The following is a 21,569-nucleotide window of genomic DNA, read 5'->3' as shown; positions in this document are numbered from 1 at the left end:
CCCAGACGGCTCTCACCTCTCTGGCTCATACCTCGAACCACCCGGCAGGTCAGCAAGGCTTACTCAGGGCTAGCAGGAGAGAGAGAGAGAGAGAGAGATCACACCAGGGAGTGGCCTTTTATTGGGGAACAAGAAATTCAGGGGAAAATTCCATCCAATGAAGGTCTAGGGGGCAGCATTCCAAGGTCAGGGTCAGTGATTGGCCTCAGGGTCAGTGGTCAGTCACACCCCCACACGGACAGAGCTCCTCACACCCAATCTGGGAGGTACCCAATCACGTACAAGAATGGCTTTCCACATGTGCCACCATGCCTGGCTCTAACATCGAGTCCTTAATCTTGTATGATTTTTATTTTTGTAAGTTTTGTGAAATGGAGTTATTTAAATGTAGAAGATATACAATCAATCAACAAATATATGAAAAAAATGTTCATTATCGCTAGCAATTAGAAAAATTCAAATCAAAACTAATGCTTTCTTAGTGACATTCCTTAATTTATTGCCTGATTTTTGTATTTTGTTGTAAACTAGTTATTTGTTGACATGATTCAGACTTGACATTTAACCAGATATGTTGGGAAGGTATAGGAATGAATGGATTATTTGGAAAAAAAAAAAGGTTTATTGTTCATTTAAGTCTACTTTGACAACATTCTCATTGATCTCTCTGAGATTAATTGTCTATATTTGCATACTAAATATTTGACTATGCATTCAATTTTTTATTAAATTATTTATTTATTCCAATTTGTTATATATGATACCAGAATGCAGTTCATTTCATATTACACATATAGAAGACAATTTTTAAAGTCTCTGGTTGTACTCAAATATTTTCACACCATTCTGTCTTCATACATGTACTTAGGGTAATGATGTCTAACTCATTTCACCATCTTTCCTACCCCCAAACCCCCTCCCTTCCTCTCCTGCCCCTTTTCCCTATCTAAAGTTCCTCCATTCCTCCCATGCTCTGACCCCCATTGCCATTATGAGACAGCATCCTCATATCAAAGGATACATTGGGCTTTTGGGTTTTGGGGATTGGCTTACTTCACTTAGCATTATATTCTCTGACTCCATCCATTTACCTGCAAATGCCATGATTTTATTCTCTTTTAGTGCTGAATAATGTTCCACTGTATATATATACCAAAGTTTCCCTATCCATTCATCTACTGAAGGGTATCTGGGTTGGCTCCACAATTTAGCTATTATGAATTATGCTGCTATAAACATTGAGTGGCTATGTCCCTGTAGTATGCCGTTTCTAGGTCCTTCGGGTATAAACGGAAGAGTGGAATAGCTGGGTCAACTGGTGGTTCCATTCCAAGTTTTCCAAGGAGTCTCTATACTGCTTTCCATATTGGCTGCATAAATTTGTGGTCCCAATGTATGAGTGTGCCTTTTTCCCCACATCCTCACCAAGACTTACTGTTGTTTGTATTCTTAATAGCTGCCATTCCGACTGGAGTGAGTGGAAATCTTAGAATAGTTTTGATTTGCATTTTTCTAATTGCTAGTGATGATGAATATTTTTTCATATATTTGTTGATTGATTGTATATCCTCTTTTGAGAAGTGTCTGTTCAGGTCCTTGGCTCATTTATTGATTGGATTATTTATTTATTTTTTTGGTGTTAAGGTTTTTGAGTGCTTTATATATCCTAGAGTTAGTGTTCTATCTGATGTGCTTGTGGTAAAGATTTGCTCCGATTCTGTAGGCTCTCTATTCACCTCACTGATTGTTTCTTTTTCTGAGAAGAAGTTTTTTAGCTTGAATGCATCCCATTTATTGATTCTTGGTTTTAATTCTTGCGCTATAGGAGTCTTATTAAGAAAGTTGGGGCCTAATACAACATAATGAAGATGTGGCCTGTTTTTTCTTCCATTAGACACAAGGTCTCTGGTTTAATTCCTAGGTCCTTGATCCACTTTGAGTTGAGTTTTTTGCATGGTGAGAGATAAGGGTTTAATTTCATTGTGTTACATGTGGAGTTTCAGTTTTCCCAGCACCATTTGTTGAAGAGGCTATCTTTTCTCCAATATATGTTTTTGGCACCTTTGTCTAATATGAGATAGCTATAATTATGTGGATTTGTCTCTATGTCCTCTCTTCTATACCATTGGTCTACCTGTCTGTTTTGGTGCCAATACCATGCTGTTTTTGTTATTATTGTTCTGTAGTATAGTTTAAGGTCTGGAATAGTAATACCACCGGCTTCACTCTTCTTGCTAAATATTATGCATTCAATTTTTAATTTTTTTAGTGAAAGCTACAAACATCCATCAATCCATACCTTGAGATGTGTTCTTTAAATACTTCTGGAAAAAGGGAGAATGACATAGTTGAAGAATATCTCATCTTGATCTGTTTTGAACAGAGACCATTTGTACATATACAAAAAGCTCATAGTTAGGTTCATCTACACTGTTGTGAAATGTTCAGTTTACTCAATGGCTTTGTTTTTCTTCATGCAAGAAGATATAATACATGTGAACTTCATAAAAGCATGGCATTATCATGGATTCATCATTTTGTCAACATATTTGAAAATTGGCTAAAAATAACTAAGGAATATCCAAGTGATAATATTCAGTCAGTGAAAGAAATGAAGTGTGAATACAAGAGAAATGAAGGATACAGAGTGTCTAATTTGAAGTCTGAATATATTGACAGTTATACAATGGAAAAGCATAGACTCTTGCATAGATGTGCATGCTGCATGGTGGTAGAGCCATTAGCATAGATTTTGGAAACTTGATTAGTTGCAACAAAGAACAGATTCTGAGGGTCTTGAGGGATATAGCAGGGGAATGGATTCCTACCCCCTACCCCAAATTTCTGTATTATTAGCAAAGGACATTTCATAGGTGAAACATTTCACTAATTTTTCCAGACTCTGGTTTTTACAAATTATTCTTTACAATTCATTGTTCCTTTCTTTGCATGTTGCCTGCATTTTTGCCAAGTATCCATTACAAATTAGTTCATGGCTTGATACTGTTGTAATATTGAGATTTTTTTTTAAAACTTTGATTATTGCAAGATAACTGGTAGGTATTTAGTTTTCTTTACATTCCTATCTCCTGTATTATTATATTTAACTCACATATAATTATAAGAATTCCTTATATAAAATATGTTCTAATGTAACCCTAATCTTTTGCCAACTGAAGCACCTTTAAGAGAGTTTTTATTCTAAGAGGAAATGTAATATTGTTCCATTTTCTCTGGGAGGTATATAGTCTGAGTAGGTGAAGATGGGTGGGAAAGGCAAAGAATTGGCAGCTCAGGTGTGTCAAGTTATCTGTAAGCCTCATTGGCTGGGAAAGAAAGACAAGAAATATGAGCGGAGATGGTAATGGGAGGATTTGGGTAACCCCATCTGGCCAAGTACTTTGGAGACAGTGACAATGCACTTTTCCTGTGCAGGTGGGGATTCCCCACATGTTAGCTAGGTGCATTCCACTTCTTCCTTATCATTCAAAATTCCATTCTTAGAATTTGGATGTGGCATTAAAATTTTATGTATTTCTGTGCTTTGCAGTGATGGGGATCAAACCCCAGGTCTAGCACATGGTAGGCAAGCAGTCTATTGCTTAGCTACATCCACAGCCCTGAAATTTCCTTTATTTCTCACAATTAGTGAGTCATCTTGTTTTAATTTGAATCTCTTGAAGTTTAAAGCTGTGCACATTCACTGGCATGAAAGTTGAAAATTCAGTTTAAGTCAGCATTCTTATTTTGTTCCCAAAACATCTTCCTCATATGCCTTCCTCACACAGATACCCTGTATGGTATTTGTGCACAGAAATTGGTAGACACTGGAAGAAACTTATCTCATCAGGTCATCTGTTCTCTTGTCCTGTCAGTGCCCAAAACACAGAATCCTGACATTCTCAATTTAATTTAGAAAATGTTCTAATAATAACCACTGTCTGATAATTCCCCAGTTACTCTGGCCAATCCATTTAAAGTGTGTATTTCAGTGGAGAGATTTGATTAGGTAATAAAAAGTTTTACCTGTAATTGAAATTTTTTCTTTCTAATTTTCATTTTTCTCTTTGAAAAGATAATTGTCACATTGGTTTTGGGACTGGTTACAGGCACCATTATCCTTTTGCTGAGAGATGATTGTACTGAAATCCGAAATAGGTAAGTAAATTTGAATCTCAATTTTGTGAAAATGCTCTTACTTTGATGAAACTAATGAAAATCCATTCCGAATTTGAATTATTGACAATACAGGGTAAACATTGCTGTTTTATTATGGGGTAGGATCAGATAGTGTATTGAAATGTGAATGGAAGAGTTAATTTTCGGTTTCACATATGTATGTATGTGTGTAAATTACACATCACGGACATATCCTAACCATTTTGAAGTGCACAGTTTAGTGCCAAAACGTCCATTTATGTTGTCACCTGTCAACACCATCCAACTGCCTTTTCTTTATCTTCTCAGATGCAATCTTCAACCCACCTTAGAGTAACTACCCATACTCACTATTGCCACCTCTGCAACCATCGGCAACTTTCTGTCTCTGAATGTGGCCATTCTAGGAAACTTATCAATGTGAAGTCATACAGTACTTGTCTTTTCATGACTGCCTTATTTTCCTCAGCATAAAGTCCTTAAGTTTCTTCCAGTTGTAGCATGTGTTATATTCTTTTTTTAAAGCCAAATAATGTATATGTAGAAACTACATTTTATTTATCCACTCATCCATTGCTGAAAATCAGGGTTGCTTACACCTTTGAGCTATTGTAGTCATGTTGCTATGGGTGGGCACACACTTGTCTGAATCTTTCTTTCAACAGTCATTTGGGGCAGATACCCAGCAGTGGAATTGCTGGGTCATGTGGTAATTTTTTGAATACCTGCCAAAGCCTCTCCTACTGCATTTTACATTCTTAACAGCAACACATAAAGTTACAATATCTTCTCATTCTCACAAAAACTTACTTTGTTTTCAAATAACAGTGATCTACATGATCTTTGGAGAGATGTTTGTTTTTAGTCCTTTGCCAATTTTTAAGTTGCATTCTTTGGTTTTGGGGTGTTTTGTTGTTGATGATGGTTGGAATTCTTTATAGTTATGGGTTATTCATTCATTTTCAGATATATGATTTACAAACATTTTATTCCATTTTGTGGGGTTTTTTGCACTCAGTTCATAATGCCTTTTATGCTGAGATGTTTTTGATTTTGAAATATACTTTTGCTCTGTTTTCTTTGGTGGTTTGTGAGACAGTTTCCTCAATTTTGGTGTTTGTATGATTTGGGAGTGTAAGATGTATGGATGGGAGTCAGTTGTCCCTAACTCTGCATGGAAAGCACTTACATTAGTGTTGTGCTCCTTTCTAGTTTCAGTCATAATGTGCCCTTAAAACTCTTATTCCTAGGTGTTATTTTAAACAGCTGGCTCATGTTCTAAACATAGATTCTCAACATTCCAGAATTCATGGTTCTCATCACAATTCATATATACAGAAGCACTTCTCACTAGGCACTGAGCTTCATGCTTGACAGCTATGGCTAATGTTAACTCCCAAGGGCCAGAGGAGTGGGTGGTCTCATCCCCATTTTACTGTTGATAATGGTGGAGCTTGGTCTTTGTCCCAGATGCTGATCTTGATCCAAATAATGAGATGGTGTTTTGTTTGTTGTTTTGTTTTGTTTTTGTTTTTGTTTTTGTACTGGGAATTGGACCCAAGAATTGAAGGACATGACAACCGTCCTGGGGGAGAAACAGTGTTAATCTTGATCCCCACAGGTAGGGAAGGAGGAAAGGAAAAGACTAAGGAAAAGAAAAGGAAGACATGTCAGTTTTTAATTAAGCCTCCTGTGTTTGAGCAGCAAGATGCATACCAAAAGCCTGAAGTGAACTCTGGATACAGGCAAATTGTTTTTGAATGAAAAATAACCATAAAAAATTCTTTATTTAAATTTGTTTATTAAAGTGGATTTTCCTATTTGTTGAAGTAGATGGTGTTTTCTTACAAAAAGATGACTATTACAGCTGTTTTCCAGAGTTAAGTCACTTTTTTACCTTCTTCAGGAAGAGATCTCTGAATTTTTTTTTTTTTACAACCGTTAGTGTCTGTGCCCTATGTACATGCTGTTTCTTAACAAAGCTCAGCAGAATCACAGGGTTTTGAGGCCATGAAACATGTATACTGTGCAGCAAGAAGACTGTGTTGAGGAATCTGTCATCAACTGCAGTTTGAAAGAAATGAAAAGCTGACCACCACAGCTTTTGGTCAAAAACGTCAGAGAAATACATGAGTGTAGTCATTTCTTCAGATGTTTTCTGGAGAAATTGGACACTAACCTTATTTTAATTTGCATTTTTGACTATCATTAGCTACTTTTTTAAGAATATTTGGACTCTGTGAGAGTAGCCTCTGTGTGTGTGGTTCATCTACCTCTGCTTTGGATGACCAGGTGATTAGTGATGACTGTTTGGGTAAGAAAATGATGTCTCAGCTTCTTCTCTGGAACCAAGTAGTTAGAACTTTCTTTGGGCAGGAATATCCTTCCTTCATTTGACATTGCTGTGAAAGCAAGTGGTTTAGTACTGTTCTTGGAATCAAGTGGTGTCTTAGCAATTCCTCTTACCTATGTAACTGAGGAACTGGGTTTGAATCCTGTGTAGAGTGTGAAGCACTTTGACTTTATAGCCTTAATGTGTTGTTTTGACAGCTAAACAAATTAGGAAAATGATGGTGTTTTTTTTTTTTTAAATTGGATCTATTAATCCCACTTCAGGGTGTTCACACAAAATATTTGAAGTCAATTAGTTGAAGAGGGATCTGCGCTCCCGTGTTCATTGTAGCCCTGTGCACAACAGTCAATTTGGACATCAATCTAAGTATCTGTCAGCTAACAAACAGATAAGGAAAATGGGTGAATGCCCCAGGGAATGCTGTTCAGCCACAGGAAAAGGAATTTTACCATTTGTGACACCATAGACTTGAGAATGTTATGCTAAATAAAGTGATCCAGACTGAGAAAGACAAAAGCCACATATTTTTGCTTATATGTAAATTCTGACACTTTTAGTCTTTTAAAGACAAGAGTAGAATGGTGTATGCCAGAATGGAGTATGTGAAGGTCAAAGGTACAAATCTCAAGAAGGCAGGAAGAATAGGATATTCTTTCTATTGAGATACATTGAACAGGGTAGTGAATGCAGTAAATAATAGTGTAGAATTCAAAATTGCTGAGCATAAACTCCAAATGTTCTCACCATAAAAATGATGAAAATTAAAGTATATTAACTTTAAAAGTAATGGATCTCCATAATAGACTCATTTTATTATTCTTTGACATTTTACTCTCTAGGGACGTTTTTTTCTCAGTCCTTTTAATTTTTTGAGACAGAGTCTCATTAAGTTGATTTGGGCCTCCCTAAATAGCTGAGGTTGGCTTTGAACTTGTGATCCTCCTGATGCAGCCTCCTGAGTGCCTGAGAATACAGGTATGAGCCATCATACCCAACTAGCATTGAATTCTTGAAGGATAACTTTACTTTGTGCCCTACAAATGTATGAATATAGTTTGTCAATTTATAAATAAAAATAAATCTGATCTCTACCAACAATAAAAAATTAAAAAAAAATCTGATCTCTATTTATACATGGCACGTGAATTGCCACCTTAAAAAGCATTGAGTGCATTAAACTTTTTTCATGATAAAAACCTGTTTATTATGAAGTAAATCATCTTCTGTCTTAGAAAGGATTTATGAATATTACTGTATTGTTAAATGTGAGAAAAAAATTTAATTGAATTTTTCTTCTATCCCATTGTTTTCCCATGGACCTTCAGCTTGATATTAGGTTTACTATGTACTAATACTTATTTGGCTGTTTGATTCTTGGACCTGACTATTTTCCATTCTTTTTAATTATTGATGAACTTTCATATTTAAAAGAGCCTGCACTCTTACTTCTTCATTTCTTAGATGTGATAAATATCTGTCTAGAGAAGCCAGGCTGCACCATAATTTTCTGTTGATGAGAGGCTGTTGTGGAAAAGGATGGACTTAAGTGGGTGATTTGAGGTGATATAGAGTGTTTATTTAAATTGAAAGTACACATTCACACCCACATCTGAATGAAGTAAAGTGTACTTACTGCTTGTAGGGAGGATAGCTGTTTTTATAACATGGATATAAGCTGGGAAAGCGTGATTATGTATAGGTTTCAAATAAACCTTCTCATGTGCATGAATAAAAAGTTTTCTATAAACTCTTTAAGGTAGTTGGAATTGTTCAATTGTGTTTACATTTGAAAAACTTTCTCTTGTTTTTAAGTAATTTAAATGATGTACATATATCCTTTCTTTACATGTTTATAGTAATATCAGTTTAGGTGTCTGATTAGGCAGGCAAGCCGGTGTTTTAAGGATGTTGACAAACTCCTTATTTCACTTGAAATATAAACTTATTTCACTTGAAATATAAACTAGCCGAACACTTTTCTTGCTAACCCTCAATTATTTTACTGATATACATATTAATAGTCTTCACACAGGTGATCAAATTGATTTTTATTATGAATAAACATCAGTTTGATTTTTTTTTATCACTTTGGAAACCCCATAGGAAAGTAGTTGTTCCAAATCAAGGATGGTGTCCAGGCTTTCTGGTGGTCTTGTGTAGTTCTGGCATTTTCTTTCCACATGCCTTTACTCTTTTGTTTCTTCACTTCAAAACCAAATTGAATTGAATACCTTAACCCTTTGCAGCTCTATTTAACTTAAAGTTTCTCTTCATACATTAGGAATGATACTCAGGATTTTTGTGAGTTAAATTCAAGGTGAAAGTATTTTATAACCTAAGTGTTAGCACAGGCTGTCATAGCAATGCACCAGACTGGGGGACTTACAGGACAAAACTTTGTTTTGTTTCAGTTGTAGAGTCTGGGAGTTTGGGTTCAGAGCTCCCTTCCAGCAGTAGGCTCCTGTGAGGGTCCTGCTCTTCCTATAGATGGCGCCATCACCCTGCATCTCTCATGGCATAGAGTTTCTGGGGTTTCTTGCTCTTACCAGGGCACTGGTCCCATCAAGGGGGCTCCACTCTCATGACCTTGCCTAAACCTCATTACTTAAGTTACCAATCTCAAAAAAACAAGTGCCAAGTGTTTTCTCTGACATAAGGTAACTGACTCATAGTGGGGTAGGGATGGGAGAATGGGAGGAATAGATGAACTCTAGATAGGGCAGAGGGGTGGGAGGAGAAGGGAGGGGACATAGGGTTAGAAATGATGGTGAATGTGATGGACATCATTATCCAAAGTACATGTATGAAGATACGGGTTAGTCTGAACATACTTTATATACAACCAGAGGTATGAAAAATTGTGGTCTATATGTGTAATATGAATTGTAATGCATTCCACTGTCATTTCCTTACAAAATAAATAAATAAATAAAATTTAAAAATGTACCTCTCAGTACTATTGCATTGGAGGTTATTTCTTTATCATATGAATTTTAGTGAATACAAGTCAGTGCACAGCAGTCCACACAGAAATTTCAATATGTACTATAGTGTGGAGTAACCAGGGCACCTCTGAGGACACTCAGGGAGAGCCCTGATGGGGTGATGCTTTCCTATCTGTTTAAATGAAAAAGTTCCACTTTTTAAATGTCTTTGATTTTACATTACTTCTGGAAGGAGTTCTGAGGGAAGAAACCAACCTAAGAGCTCTGATTTGACTGAGCTGCTTTTATTCCCATTTTCTCTTGACAGAGCACTGATGCTCTTCTTCCTGATGGTCTACCTGTGTTGCAGAAGAACAGTGGCAGTGGATCTCTTCATGATCCAGAAGAAGCGGTTTGTGTGAGTTGGACTGTGTTCAGGGAAGGGGCATTGCAGCCTGGTGGGCAAACTGGTCACATCCAGAATTGGGCCAAGGATTTCATAATGGGGATAACTGGAAAATTTATTTTCTTCTCATTTCTTTCCCATATCTTATGTTTAAAATTGTCATATTTAAATTGTGTCTATCTGTACAACACAAGCTTTTGAAGTATATATAGTTTACCAATATTATTTGAGAAAAAGCAGTCTTCAATGGAGTGGAAAACCAAGAGCACATGAGGTCTGCTACTAAGGGAAAAAAAATATCAAGGTTTAGGTGTGGTCAGCAAGTCCCAATTTTGCAGAGAAAGTGAGGAATAAAAGGATTGAGAATTGTCTTTGGTTTTGAAAAAGTAATAGGTCATAAAGCCCCTCTCTAGGAAAATTCAGGAGTTTGATAGATATTTAAGTGTTAAGTATCAAATTGGAGATGGGATATGAAGTTTACAAAGTATGTGGCCAAGCACAGCCCTGAGTGGATCAAAGAATGGAGAGAGCCAGAGGGCAGCCTTACAGGAAAGGGCAGGATGGTTTTGTTCATTGTAGTTTGCAAAGATGGAGGAGATTTGCCCATGCCTACATGCCCGGAGTGGGATCACTGCAGAGGGAAGGAATGAAGGCAGTGGTGAAAGAGTTTGGAATTTGGAAAGAGAGGCATTAGGAATAGCAAAGATTAAGGTTTGGTATCTGACAAGGGTATCTTGTTGAAAGGCATGATCATTTTCTTGCTTCAACATGAGAATAGATTTGAAAAGAGGTTTTGGGATCTTCATCTATGTTGGATAGAGGATGATTCTTTTGTTCTTTTATTGTTTGCTTAATATTATACTGATATTGGCACAATTAATATTCACAAGTACACAGGGAGCTACACCAGCTGTACTCATCCCTTCTTTTCTTTAAGGATCAAAGCTATGGATGAAGACTCTCTTTGTCATGAGTATAACAAGTTCACTTGTGGGAAGAAGAAAAGCTTCTTTTTTGGAGGGGAGGGGTACTGGGGATTGAATTCAAAGGCTTTTGACCACTGAGCCACCTCCCCATGCCCATTTTGTGTTTTATTTAGAGACAGAGTCTCACTGAGTTGCTTAGCACCTCTCTTTTGCTGAGGATGGCTTTAAACTTGCAATCCTCCTGTCTCAGCCTCAAGGGCCTCTGGGATTACAGGCATGCACCGAGTGCCAAGCCAAGCCAGAAAAGCCTCTTTTACCAAGCCTCTATTACCACTGATATTAGCCCTTTCCAGTGAGCTAGCCTCAGAGGAAAAGCAGAGGCTCCGAGGAGAGTGAGGAAATGCAGACTCTGTGTTCCTGGAGGGGTGATGTGGGGCCAAAGGGGATGGAAGCAGGAAGGGTGCTGCCATGAGAGAGGTCCACAGGATGGGGCTGATGTCCCAGAGAGGATGCACCTGCGATGGGGAAGGACATGAGGGGATGAGCACAGAGCTTGTGGGCAGCTGCAGGGTTAGACCTGGTGGCAGCAGGAGTCTGAACAGCATCTTATCTGGGCTGTGCCTTTTTAAACTAACCTGGCCTGTGTGGTGTATGTTTTTATTCTATAGACATGAGTCCATCAGTGGGTATTACAGAGTGTCATCTTATTTCTTTGGAAGTCTTTTGCTTGATTTACTACTCGAGATGATATTGACAAGTTTTATATTTATTTATACACTATACTTTATGGCCGGTAAGTAACACGACAAAGAGAATGTGTCTTTACTTTTGGATATGTGGAGAAGTTAACTTCTGTTTGCAAACATGAATTTTGTTCCCCAAATGGCAAAGCAATCTATAGGGAGAAAGCATGTGTCTATTGAGTACTTTATAAATAGCTGGTTAATGCGGACACTCTTTTCTAGACTTTTCCCAACTGAACTATTAAAACTACTTATAAAATGGTAATTTACCTATCACCATTTATAAAACTATACAGATGCTGTGTGTTTTACACAAATATGGTCCAAATTTATAAAATTATTTGAAACTGTGCTAGAGGAGCCAGGATATTTATTGCCTTTTTCTACGTTTTTTTTTTCTCTCTCTGTATATATTTCAATATAGAGATAAAATATCAATAGGAAGTGTTACCTCTAATATCTGTAGAGACATATATAGAGAGATAAGAAATCATTATACACTTATATTCTCTTCATCTTTACTTTTCTAATTAGATAAAGATGATGACTTCGGGGTTTATTGATTTAATGAAATTACTTGTTTGATGAAATGGACAATATCATTTGTGAATTATACTCTGGGTTTACCCTAGACTCATTGAGTTATCGTTTCCATAATTTTCACTGATACACACATACAAACACACACACAAACACATACATTCACACACAACAAAAGTTTCTTTAACAACCCACTATAGAGTTTGAATCATTGATAGAGCTTAAACTTTCCATTTTAGAAATATATGTATGTGATAAGAATTATTCATGGAATCTGGAGCCCTGAACTCCTATCAGTGTTTTTTCAGTTGTTCCCAAATCTTCAGATCATATGACACAAAGCATTAGCTCATGATAATTATAAACTACTTTAAGAACTTAGCAGCCCTATTCGCAATCACAGAGTCATGTGGCAATTTGTCTATGAGTACTTAGTGATACCCCCTCTCAGTTATATGGAGGGAAATAATGAAATTGGTGACCCAGGGTGTTAGGACAGAGGATGATTATTTTTGTTCTCTTACTGTTTGCTTAATATTATCCTGATATTTGCACAATAAATATTTATAAATACACAGGGAGCTACACCAGCTGGACTCATCCATTCTTTTCTTTAAGGATCAAAGCCACGGACGGAGACTTTCTTTGTCATGACCTTTACCCTCCTTATCTTTGGTTTTTCATCCATTTCCATGACCCTGGCTCTAGCAGCAGGTTATAGCAAAGTCTCTATACAAGGAAATGTTGTGGACACCTATTTTACATTTATGCTGGTGAGTGTGAACTGTGCTTCTCTGGGACAGAATTTTTCCCCTTGTTTGTCCCTTCACCTTCTGTCATGTAAAACCAGCTTTGAGAATTGTGGGATGGGTCTCTGATGCTTCAAGGAGGTTATATATTAAAATACAGTTTACATTAGAGAATGTGCAACTTTTCTTCTTCCTCTTATCCAGTCTTTTTTGCCAGTTTCTAATGTAGTTACTTAACTTTGGCCCCATGTACTTACTAATGAGCTTTTAAAAGGGACTTCTTGGTGACATATAAAACCTTCATAGGTTGGGACTTCAAAACCCAGAAAAATTGGCTGATTCCCTCACAAAAAACATAGCTCTCTGCCTGCCTTTCATGCTGGTGTTAGAGAACTGCCAGCTGTGTAAGCAGCAGAGGTGGTTTGGTTGGATTCACTACTCTCCAAGGTGAAAGTCAAGCTCCCTGAGAAGTGTATTAGGGGGGTCTAGCCAGATGCCTCTTGCATTTTGAAAACGTTTTAAAATTTATTGGAAAATTCTAAAGTCCATAGTATTAGGTCACCTGTTGTGTGGGTTACTGAGAATCTCTTACATTAATATATTTCTGTTTTATGCTTTTAAAAAAAGTTGCTTAATCTATCATGCTCCTAAATCTTGCCCTCACTTAGATGAATCAACAGATAAACAGAACAAATTATCACATTCCCTCCACTACTATGTCAGTGATGCAGACATGCTCAACCTACAGAAGGAAAAGATGTCTTTCAATGACATTTATGGAGCACATATTCTTATTAAGAATTGTTTATTATTGAGTTATAGTTATCCAATAATATTGGGGTTCATTTGGGTTTAACCATTCCAGCATAGCTTAGCACATACTATTGCCAAAGTTGAGTTCTTCTGTTTCTGAATTTGGAGATGAATATGAATATGAATATCATTAAAAAAGTGATGTCTTGTTTTTATATCATCTACTGTAACAAAAATGTACTTCAATAAAATAAAATGTTTTGTTTTATTTGATACTTGATTGATTTTTTTTATTTAAAGGTTTCCATGTAGAATTTTAAAAGCTAGTCATGAAATTGCATTTCACTCAGGATTGCCATGTTATGTATCAGGCACTTGTTAGGTCAATTCTGATATACGCAGGTACACCAACACTATCATTGCCATGCATATCCCAACATACCCTGTACAAGTTAGGACAAGTATAATGTGGATTCCTTAGCAGTCCCTCTAGTTCATCTCCAGCATTCCTTCCTGAGTCAGCATTACACTGCTGCTTTTTTATAGCCTTAAATGAAAAGATTCACTATGTATTCTGCTGTACTACACTGCATTCTGCTGTTTATCAGTTCTAGGCTTTGGGTAACCTGAAACCTGCAATTCTGAAGCCCAAATTATTATTAACATCATGGATACAACATGCAAACTTTGTAAATAACAACACTTATTGATATATGGAAGTAGAGAGGGATATGTGTTGCTCAGGAATGTTCTGTATATGTTTCTAGATTTCTAAGATTTTTAGAGGTAACACATGGTAGAGATATAATTAGAATATAGAGTACAGTCAGCCCTTCAAATACATACTTTATGGATTATAAGATGCAATTGACTACAAACAAAATTTACAAAACAAGTACTGTGTCTGCATAATTTTTCTTTTTTTATTCATTATTCTCTAAACTATTTAGTGTGTATAAGTTATATATCTATGGTATAAAATACATACATAGCATTTCTATGCTACTAGGTATTATAAGAAATATGGAGCTAATTTAAAATCAAAGGATATATATACATTTAAATATGAAGGATTTACTTGGAATTACACACAAATACTATGCTATTGTGAAATAAAGGGCCTTGAGTATCTGCAGATTTGGGTATCTGTATGCATGTGTCCTGGAGTTGATCTCCCTTGCATACCAAGAGAAAAGTATACTTCTTAATCTTCCATTGTGTACTGGTACAGAGGAAGTTAAGTACAAAGTATTGACAATAAGGATCTTTCAAATAAATGAAATATATAATATAGATGTTAGTATATTTTTATTAACTTAAAACCATGAACGTCCTTTGCCAGGCAGAGGTTTACACATGTAAAGGAAGGTTAATGTTTAGAATAAGTGCAAAGGATTTCAAGAGTTCTTCCTAGCAGTAATGTGGAGAAGTTTCTAGAGATCTCAAAAGGCATCTTCTGAACAATTTTTCCTGAAATCTCTGGACTCTTCTAATTCATACTTTTTTCTCTGTAGATTCTTTCAGGTGTGTCTTTGTATTTTGGAACCAGAAGATCTCAGTTTCCCTGGCTTCAGTACTTCAGCATTCCATATTATGGCTTTATGGTAAGCTGTCCTTATCTACACCTGTGAGTGTTTCTCCAAGATGGGAACAGTGAAAATAAAACCCAGCCTTCCCTGCTATGACCTGTGGACACCTCCCACCCAGGAATGTCCTTTCAGGAGCAGTGAATGAGGATTTCCTAATAGCCTTCATTAGCACAAGGTCAGGGCATCATCTGTAGTTTCCTTCTATCATCCTGTTTTTTGAGGGTGAGGAAGGGTGGGGAGAATAAATCTCATAGTAAAGCAGAAATAATGATGTGAAACATTGTTTGCATTCAATAAGGAAATGAGAAGATGGGAGACCAGAATAGTAGATCATGTTGAAAGGGAAATTATAAGAGGAACAAAGGTTATGTAACACTCAGCCCTATTGGCTCTAGCAAGCTAACCAACTCCAAAGAAAACAGTGTCTTAATACAGTATAACCAAGATTCTACCACCTATCATTCATTGTAAGTGTTTTTATTGAAAAGAAGAAGTGTCATTAAAATAAGTCTTCAGTTTTCAATGACCAACAATGAATCGTTTTACTTATAAAGCTGTAGAGGTCACAGGGAGAGAAGATGGAAGGGGCTATGGGGTCATCTAACAAGAGGTCTTTCTTCTTGGTTAATTGAAAACATCATCCCAACTCTGGACCTCTTGATTCATAACTTTAATCACTTTGCCATGACAGATTGTAAATATGAAGCTTGGTTTGTCTTTTAAATATCATGTTTAGCTCAATAAGCCAACCCCCCCAAACCAAAAGCTGAATGTTCTGTCTGATATGTGGATGCTAACCCACAAAGGAGAGTGGGGAGGGGAAGAATAGTAGTCCATTGGATTAGACAAAGGGAAGCTAAGAGAAGAGAGGGAGAGGGGATAGGAAGGACAATAGAATTAATTGGACATAACTTCCCTAGCCTTGTATTTGAGTACATGACCAGTGTAACTCTGCATCATGTATAACCACAAGAATAGGATGCTAATTAGAATAAGTTATACTCCATGTATTTATAATATATCAAAATACATTCTACTGTCATATATAACTAAAAAGCAGAAATAAAAAAGACTAGTAAAGATTAAGTTTGAGGATTTCATTGTGATAATTCTTTGGAAAGTTTTTGAAATTTAAAATCATCATGTCTTATTCTTTGTGTCACAAAGGCTTTGCAGCATAATGAGTTTTGGGGAGGAAACTTCTGTCCAGAACTCAATACAACAACCAGCAATAAGTGTCCTGACTATGTAATGTGAGTTTGTGTCCAGTGTCATCAGGGGTTTACATAATACTGTAATGAGATACAGCAAGTTCCCTGGGCTTATAGCTGGTATGAAAACTTTCAAGGTCAACAAACATTCTGAGCCTATATTTTCTCCCTCATAAATTGAGTCATTGTGCACTAATCAATATGAACATGCTATAAGTACAGTGAAAATTGTACTTATTGTGGAGAAATGTTTGGGCCCTTTCAAAAGATCATGTTGACTTTTTAATTTACAGTTGAGTTTTGGGTAATTTTGAGTTCTCAATTTTCAGGCCATTTAAGTTGAAAATGGGTTGTTCTGACAGTTTAGCAAAGGTTTTAATCTCTCAGTGTATGGGTTCTGTGCTACATGTCAGCTGAGCTCATGTTAGTAAGAAGTTTCAGGGCAGCCATAGTATACATGAAGTGAACATGGTCCCCCAAGATTTTGGCCCTTCATTTTGCTCAGGCCATTGGAAGACACATAAAATCCAAGGCCATGTAGTGCATGTGTGAGTGTGTGCCTGTGTGTGTGTATATATATTTGTGTGTGTATGTGTTTTGAAATGGAATATTCTCTCACAGTGGCTATGTTTTTCAATGAAAGAAACACATATTTCAGCCAATTGAGAAGTAAATATTATTTCTGCATCATGTCCTTAAAAAAGAAATGCAGAGGTTTAAAAAATTAAAAGACCTTGTTTTATATTTTAATATTTTACTTTTCTATTATTGCTGCTAATAGGCCAGGTGCCTATTAATGAGAGAAAAGAGAATGCTGATGTCCTGAATCCCTTTTGAATGTTCAAATAACATAGAATAATTTGTAATAATCAGACAAGTTCCTATTTTGAATTACTGACAGGTAAAACCTCTATGAATAGAGTTTTCTCTACTGGGCCCCCTTGACCTTGGTTTGATCTGGCTGTGGTGTCTTTGTAACACAGAGTCACCATCAGGCTGCTAGGCAGGATGCAGTGGTTGGAAACAGGGGAACAGATAAGTAGGAGCCACCACAGCCTAACTATTCACAAAGAGCTATCCTCACAAGAGGAAGGAGGAATCTCTCCTCTAGGCAGAATGAGGGCATGGCTATTTTAGGAACTGCTAAATGCCAACATGCACAAAAATGGCAGCAGGCAACAACTGTGGCTGCATCATGTGTTTTAGTATCAGGTACTTTTCTATGTGGCAGGAATGCTCCATCCTGCCCTGCTTCAGCTGGTTCTTAAGGTCTGAGTCTTTTTTCTGTGCCTGCAGGTAACATCCTGTAGCTGAGTATCTGTGATGGTCATCACAGTGTTAGACTGACAACTGACAGACTTGACTCTGCCCACAAGCCCTTGCTCCCTTCTGGTTTTAGAATTTTTAGCCATTTTTTTTCAGGATGGCTATCTCATGGGTGAGCAAGTTGTCCCCATCAGCAGTCAGTGAAAGATCAGTTGATAATTATTTGTGCTTTTTTTTTTTTTTGGCACCATGGATTGAACCCAGAGGCAACTAACCACTGAACCACAGGCCCAGCCCTTTTATACTTTATTTAGAGACAGGGAATCACTTAGTTGCTTAGGGCCTTACTAAGTTGCTGAGGCTGGCTTTGAACTCCCCATCCTCCTGACTCAGCTTCGGAGCTGCTGGGATTACAGATTTGTGCCATTGCACCTGGCCTATTTCTGGTTTTTGAAGAGGGTAGCATTATATACTTGGAAACAAATGAATCTGGTTTCTACTTACACTAGAAATTTGGTTTATAATATGATTGTAAACTTGGCTAAGTTAATTAAGCCTTCTTCCCCTCCTCTTAAATGAATATGATATCTATACCCCTTTGGAACATTTTAGGGATAAGTAAGAAATTATATGCAAGTTATTTAGCATAGCATCAAGTAACAATGACTGATAGCTATTGTATGTGAAGTGATAATTTTGAAGATATTGTTAATCCATAGGTTTCTTTAAAGAAAAGCAAATAAATTGACCAAAATTTCACAGATGCCAGGAATAAAGTTATATTTTCTGTTTCATTTCAGATGTTCTGGTGAAGAATTCTTGTTAATGCAGGACATGGATATCTCACCTTGGAGCTTGTGGATGAATCATGTAGCTCTGTCCATTCTGATGATTATCTTTCTCATAATTGCCTACCTAAGAATGTTATACCTTAAAAGAAATTCTTAAATTTTACTTCCATTTACTATGAATTAATTTCACATTTAAAAAGTACCTGGATTGGCTGTCAGTAGTTAATGATTTTTTTATTGTCTTCTATTCAGTTCCATCACACTGCTGATCAGCAACAATCATCTTCAATAGAAAAGATCACAAAACAACAACAAACTGAATTATATATCCAAAAACCAAAGCCAAAATCTGATGGTATTTCTTAGTGCATATTACTTTATCTCCCTCAGACAATAAGTGTTGGGAAGAAATCCAGGCTAATTTATTGACCTGAAAAAGGAGAATTGATCTCTAGAAACTCATGACAACTTTCTCTTATCTCTGGCATTAGGTTCCTCATGTACAAAATGAGTAGGCTGGCTAGTAGCCCTCCGGTTTTGATATTCTGTGACTCTACCATTAAATATGATCCCATTAAATAAATAACTTGTGTAACTGTTGTATTAAAAGTATGAAACTTAATTACTTTGAAAACATAATGATATTTCTAGGGTGAAACAGATCCGTGATGATAAAAAAAAAAAAACATGTCTTAAATAAGATAATTTAGATTGGTGGAACTTACAATGCTAATGGAATTGTAAGAGTTCAGGAGTCTTAGCTGGGGTCTTGGGCTGCAGGTGGAGTTGAGGGCCAGGGTCAGGGGTTATGGCTCTTGTGCCATTTCTGGGACATTCTGCCTCTGAAATTTCACTTTGCCTCCTTGCATGTCTCAGTGGTATATAATCTGGCTACATCAGAATCTCTGAGGGCTTTGCTAAGACACAGATGTCAGGTCCTGCCTTTCCCACTGAAGGAGCACCTGGAGAGCCGCCTCCATGGAGAACTTGTCAGGGCTGAATTTGGCCATTTCTAATGCTCTCTCAGCTCTGAAAATGTTATGCTTGTGGTTTAATAACTTGGGTATCTTTGCCTACACAAGATCCCATTCAATGCTTGCAGATTTAATTTATTTATGTATACTCATTTCATTCTTTACCTGTAATAGAGAACTATTTACCAGTACTGTGACTGTGTTTAAGAACTTCTCTTTTGTTGAAGGGCAGTGTAACAACAACAAAAAAATACAATTCAGTGAGTTACCATAAAATGATGACACATGTGCAGCCACCAGTCCAGGCCAAGAAGTAGAATGTGACCTGACAGGAGAGTCCTGCATGCACCTTCCTAATCTCTGATTCTTCCTCCTCTCTCTATGGGTTGCTTTTGAAATGATTTAAGTATATTCCTCTCTGTTGCTATTATCAGAACATCACTGCAGCTCAGGTTTGTATTTTTTGTGGAAAGTTACATGCTTAATTCCCTCTTCCATTTTTAAAAAGCTTTTAAATGTTTAAATAGCTTATATTTACAGAAAAGCTGCAAAGAGAGTGTGGAAATCTGCCATGTGCTCTTAGCCAAGATTCATTTAATTTTAACTTTTTATATTTCAAGCTCCACCAGTCAAAGATCAGAAATTAACATTGGGACATCTTTGTGTTCAAATTGCACAATTGTTACAAATCCCCCCCCCTTTTTTTTTTTTACTAATGTTCATTTATTGTTCTAGGATCAAATTTTGGGTATCACATTGTGTCTAGATCCCTCTTGCAGAAGAAAATACAGGAATGAAAAGATCTAGGGACTCACCAATGTAGATGCCTGTTACTTTGGTTCTCTAGGAATATAACTGACCCATCATTGGGTGCTTTTCCATGTTGCTGCAATGTCAGTCTAAGGAGCTGACTTTAGATGTTTATCTTTACACTTTAAAGAATACTGCTTTTTATGACATTTGATTAATGCATCAAATAATATCTGTTTTACCAAGTTTTATGGAAATGTCAATGTCAAATAATTTTTTCTACTTTTGGTCAAATTTTTCTGTATCTGTGCTTACAGTTACCTACATATATACATCATCACACAGAGAGAAATATATATGCATATTTATACACAACATATATCTGCCAGGTTAAAAAATAGCTCAAATTAACAATATCTTCTTTGGGATTTATTAGACATTTAATTGTTCCATATTTTATTTATTCTTTCCATTATAATTTCCTTTTTATATACTTTTTATTGAGTCAACAAACACAAAATAAAAATTACCATCTTATCAAACTTCTAAATTGAGGAACATTTAAAAAGTGTGATATTATTTTTCTTAGGTTAAAAAATAAAATGTTAGTTGATAGAAATTTCTGTAAGAACACATATGTATGCTTGTGTAATTTGTTCTTATTTCCTTGCATGTCAGAAGTAATCTATAAAGGACGGGAACTGATCTATCATGCAGGAATAAATGAAATGTCAGTTGATGTTTATTCCCCAGTTACTCTTCTTTGGATGCCAATCAAGACTTCAAGAAGACTGCTGCTATGAAATGTTCCTCAGTGTGTTGAGGAGGGAGGGAAGAAGGGAAGAAAATGTGGGTAATGTAGAAAGGTGTTAAAGAGGTAATAAATATAACACTTTCTCTGTTTTTGAAGTCATCTTCATGCACCTAAGATTTGAAATTTATTAAAATTCCTTGCACTTATATCCTTTTGACAAGTAGTAATACTGATTTTTGAGATGTCTTTTCTGATTCCAATAGGCTTTAGAAAAGAGCTGTCAAGGGGGCAGAGATGGAGGCTGTCAATGGATCCTACAAGAGCCTGGGCTAGCACCAAGGTTGATTGACTGAGGGCAATTAATATTTTAGTATGGTCCTGCCCTTCCAGGAGACCATACCAGTCAGCAAATTGGTGGCAAAATGATGACATGCAATAACTGAGTCATTATCCCTGATGTCTTTGGGGACCACTGCATTAAGATATAGGTCCTCATGGAGTTATATTTTTGTATTGGTTATGGCTGTTTTTGCTCTTCGACAGCAAAGTCATTGAAAGAAAGACCATGATCATTTGTAAAACCAAAAATATTTACTATCTCACCCTTTGTGTAAGCTTACAGAAACTGACATTAAATCCATAGGTTCTGTTTCCAAAAAGTGGGAAACAGGTCCATAAGCCA

The 21,569-nt window shown here is 36.5% G+C and overlaps 1 protein-coding gene across 1 annotated transcript in view; it reads left to right on the top strand.

Annotated features, from left to right (window-relative positions):
* Window positions 1-21,047, top strand: part of LOC124077234 (broad substrate specificity ATP-binding cassette transporter ABCG2-like) — a 35,130-nt gene extending 14,083 nt beyond the window's left edge. The window contains exons 5-10 of the mRNA XM_046421458.2: window positions 4,076-4,158; window positions 9,764-9,853; window positions 11,436-11,560; window positions 12,669-12,823; window positions 15,067-15,156; window positions 18,419-21,047. Of these exons, the coding sequence (XP_046277414.2) occupies window positions 4,076-4,158; window positions 9,764-9,853; window positions 11,436-11,560; window positions 12,669-12,823; window positions 15,067-15,156; window positions 18,419-18,430 (555 nt within the window). The 3' untranslated portion in view covers window positions 18,431-21,047. The remainder of the gene's footprint in view (window positions 1-4,075; window positions 4,159-9,763; window positions 9,854-11,435; window positions 11,561-12,668; window positions 12,824-15,066; window positions 15,157-18,418) is intronic.
* Window positions 21,048-21,569: the final 522 nt, after the last annotated feature.

Source organism: Marmota monax, unplaced genomic scaffold, assembly GCF_021218885.2.
Source record: "Marmota monax isolate L192 unplaced genomic scaffold, Marmota_monax_Labrador192_F-V1.1 WCK01_AAM20220418_F8-fsc01461, whole genome shotgun sequence".
Classification (NCBI taxonomy): Eukaryota; Metazoa; Chordata; class Mammalia; order Rodentia; family Sciuridae; genus Marmota; species Marmota monax.
This window is presented reverse-complemented; position numbering and strand designations above follow the sequence as displayed.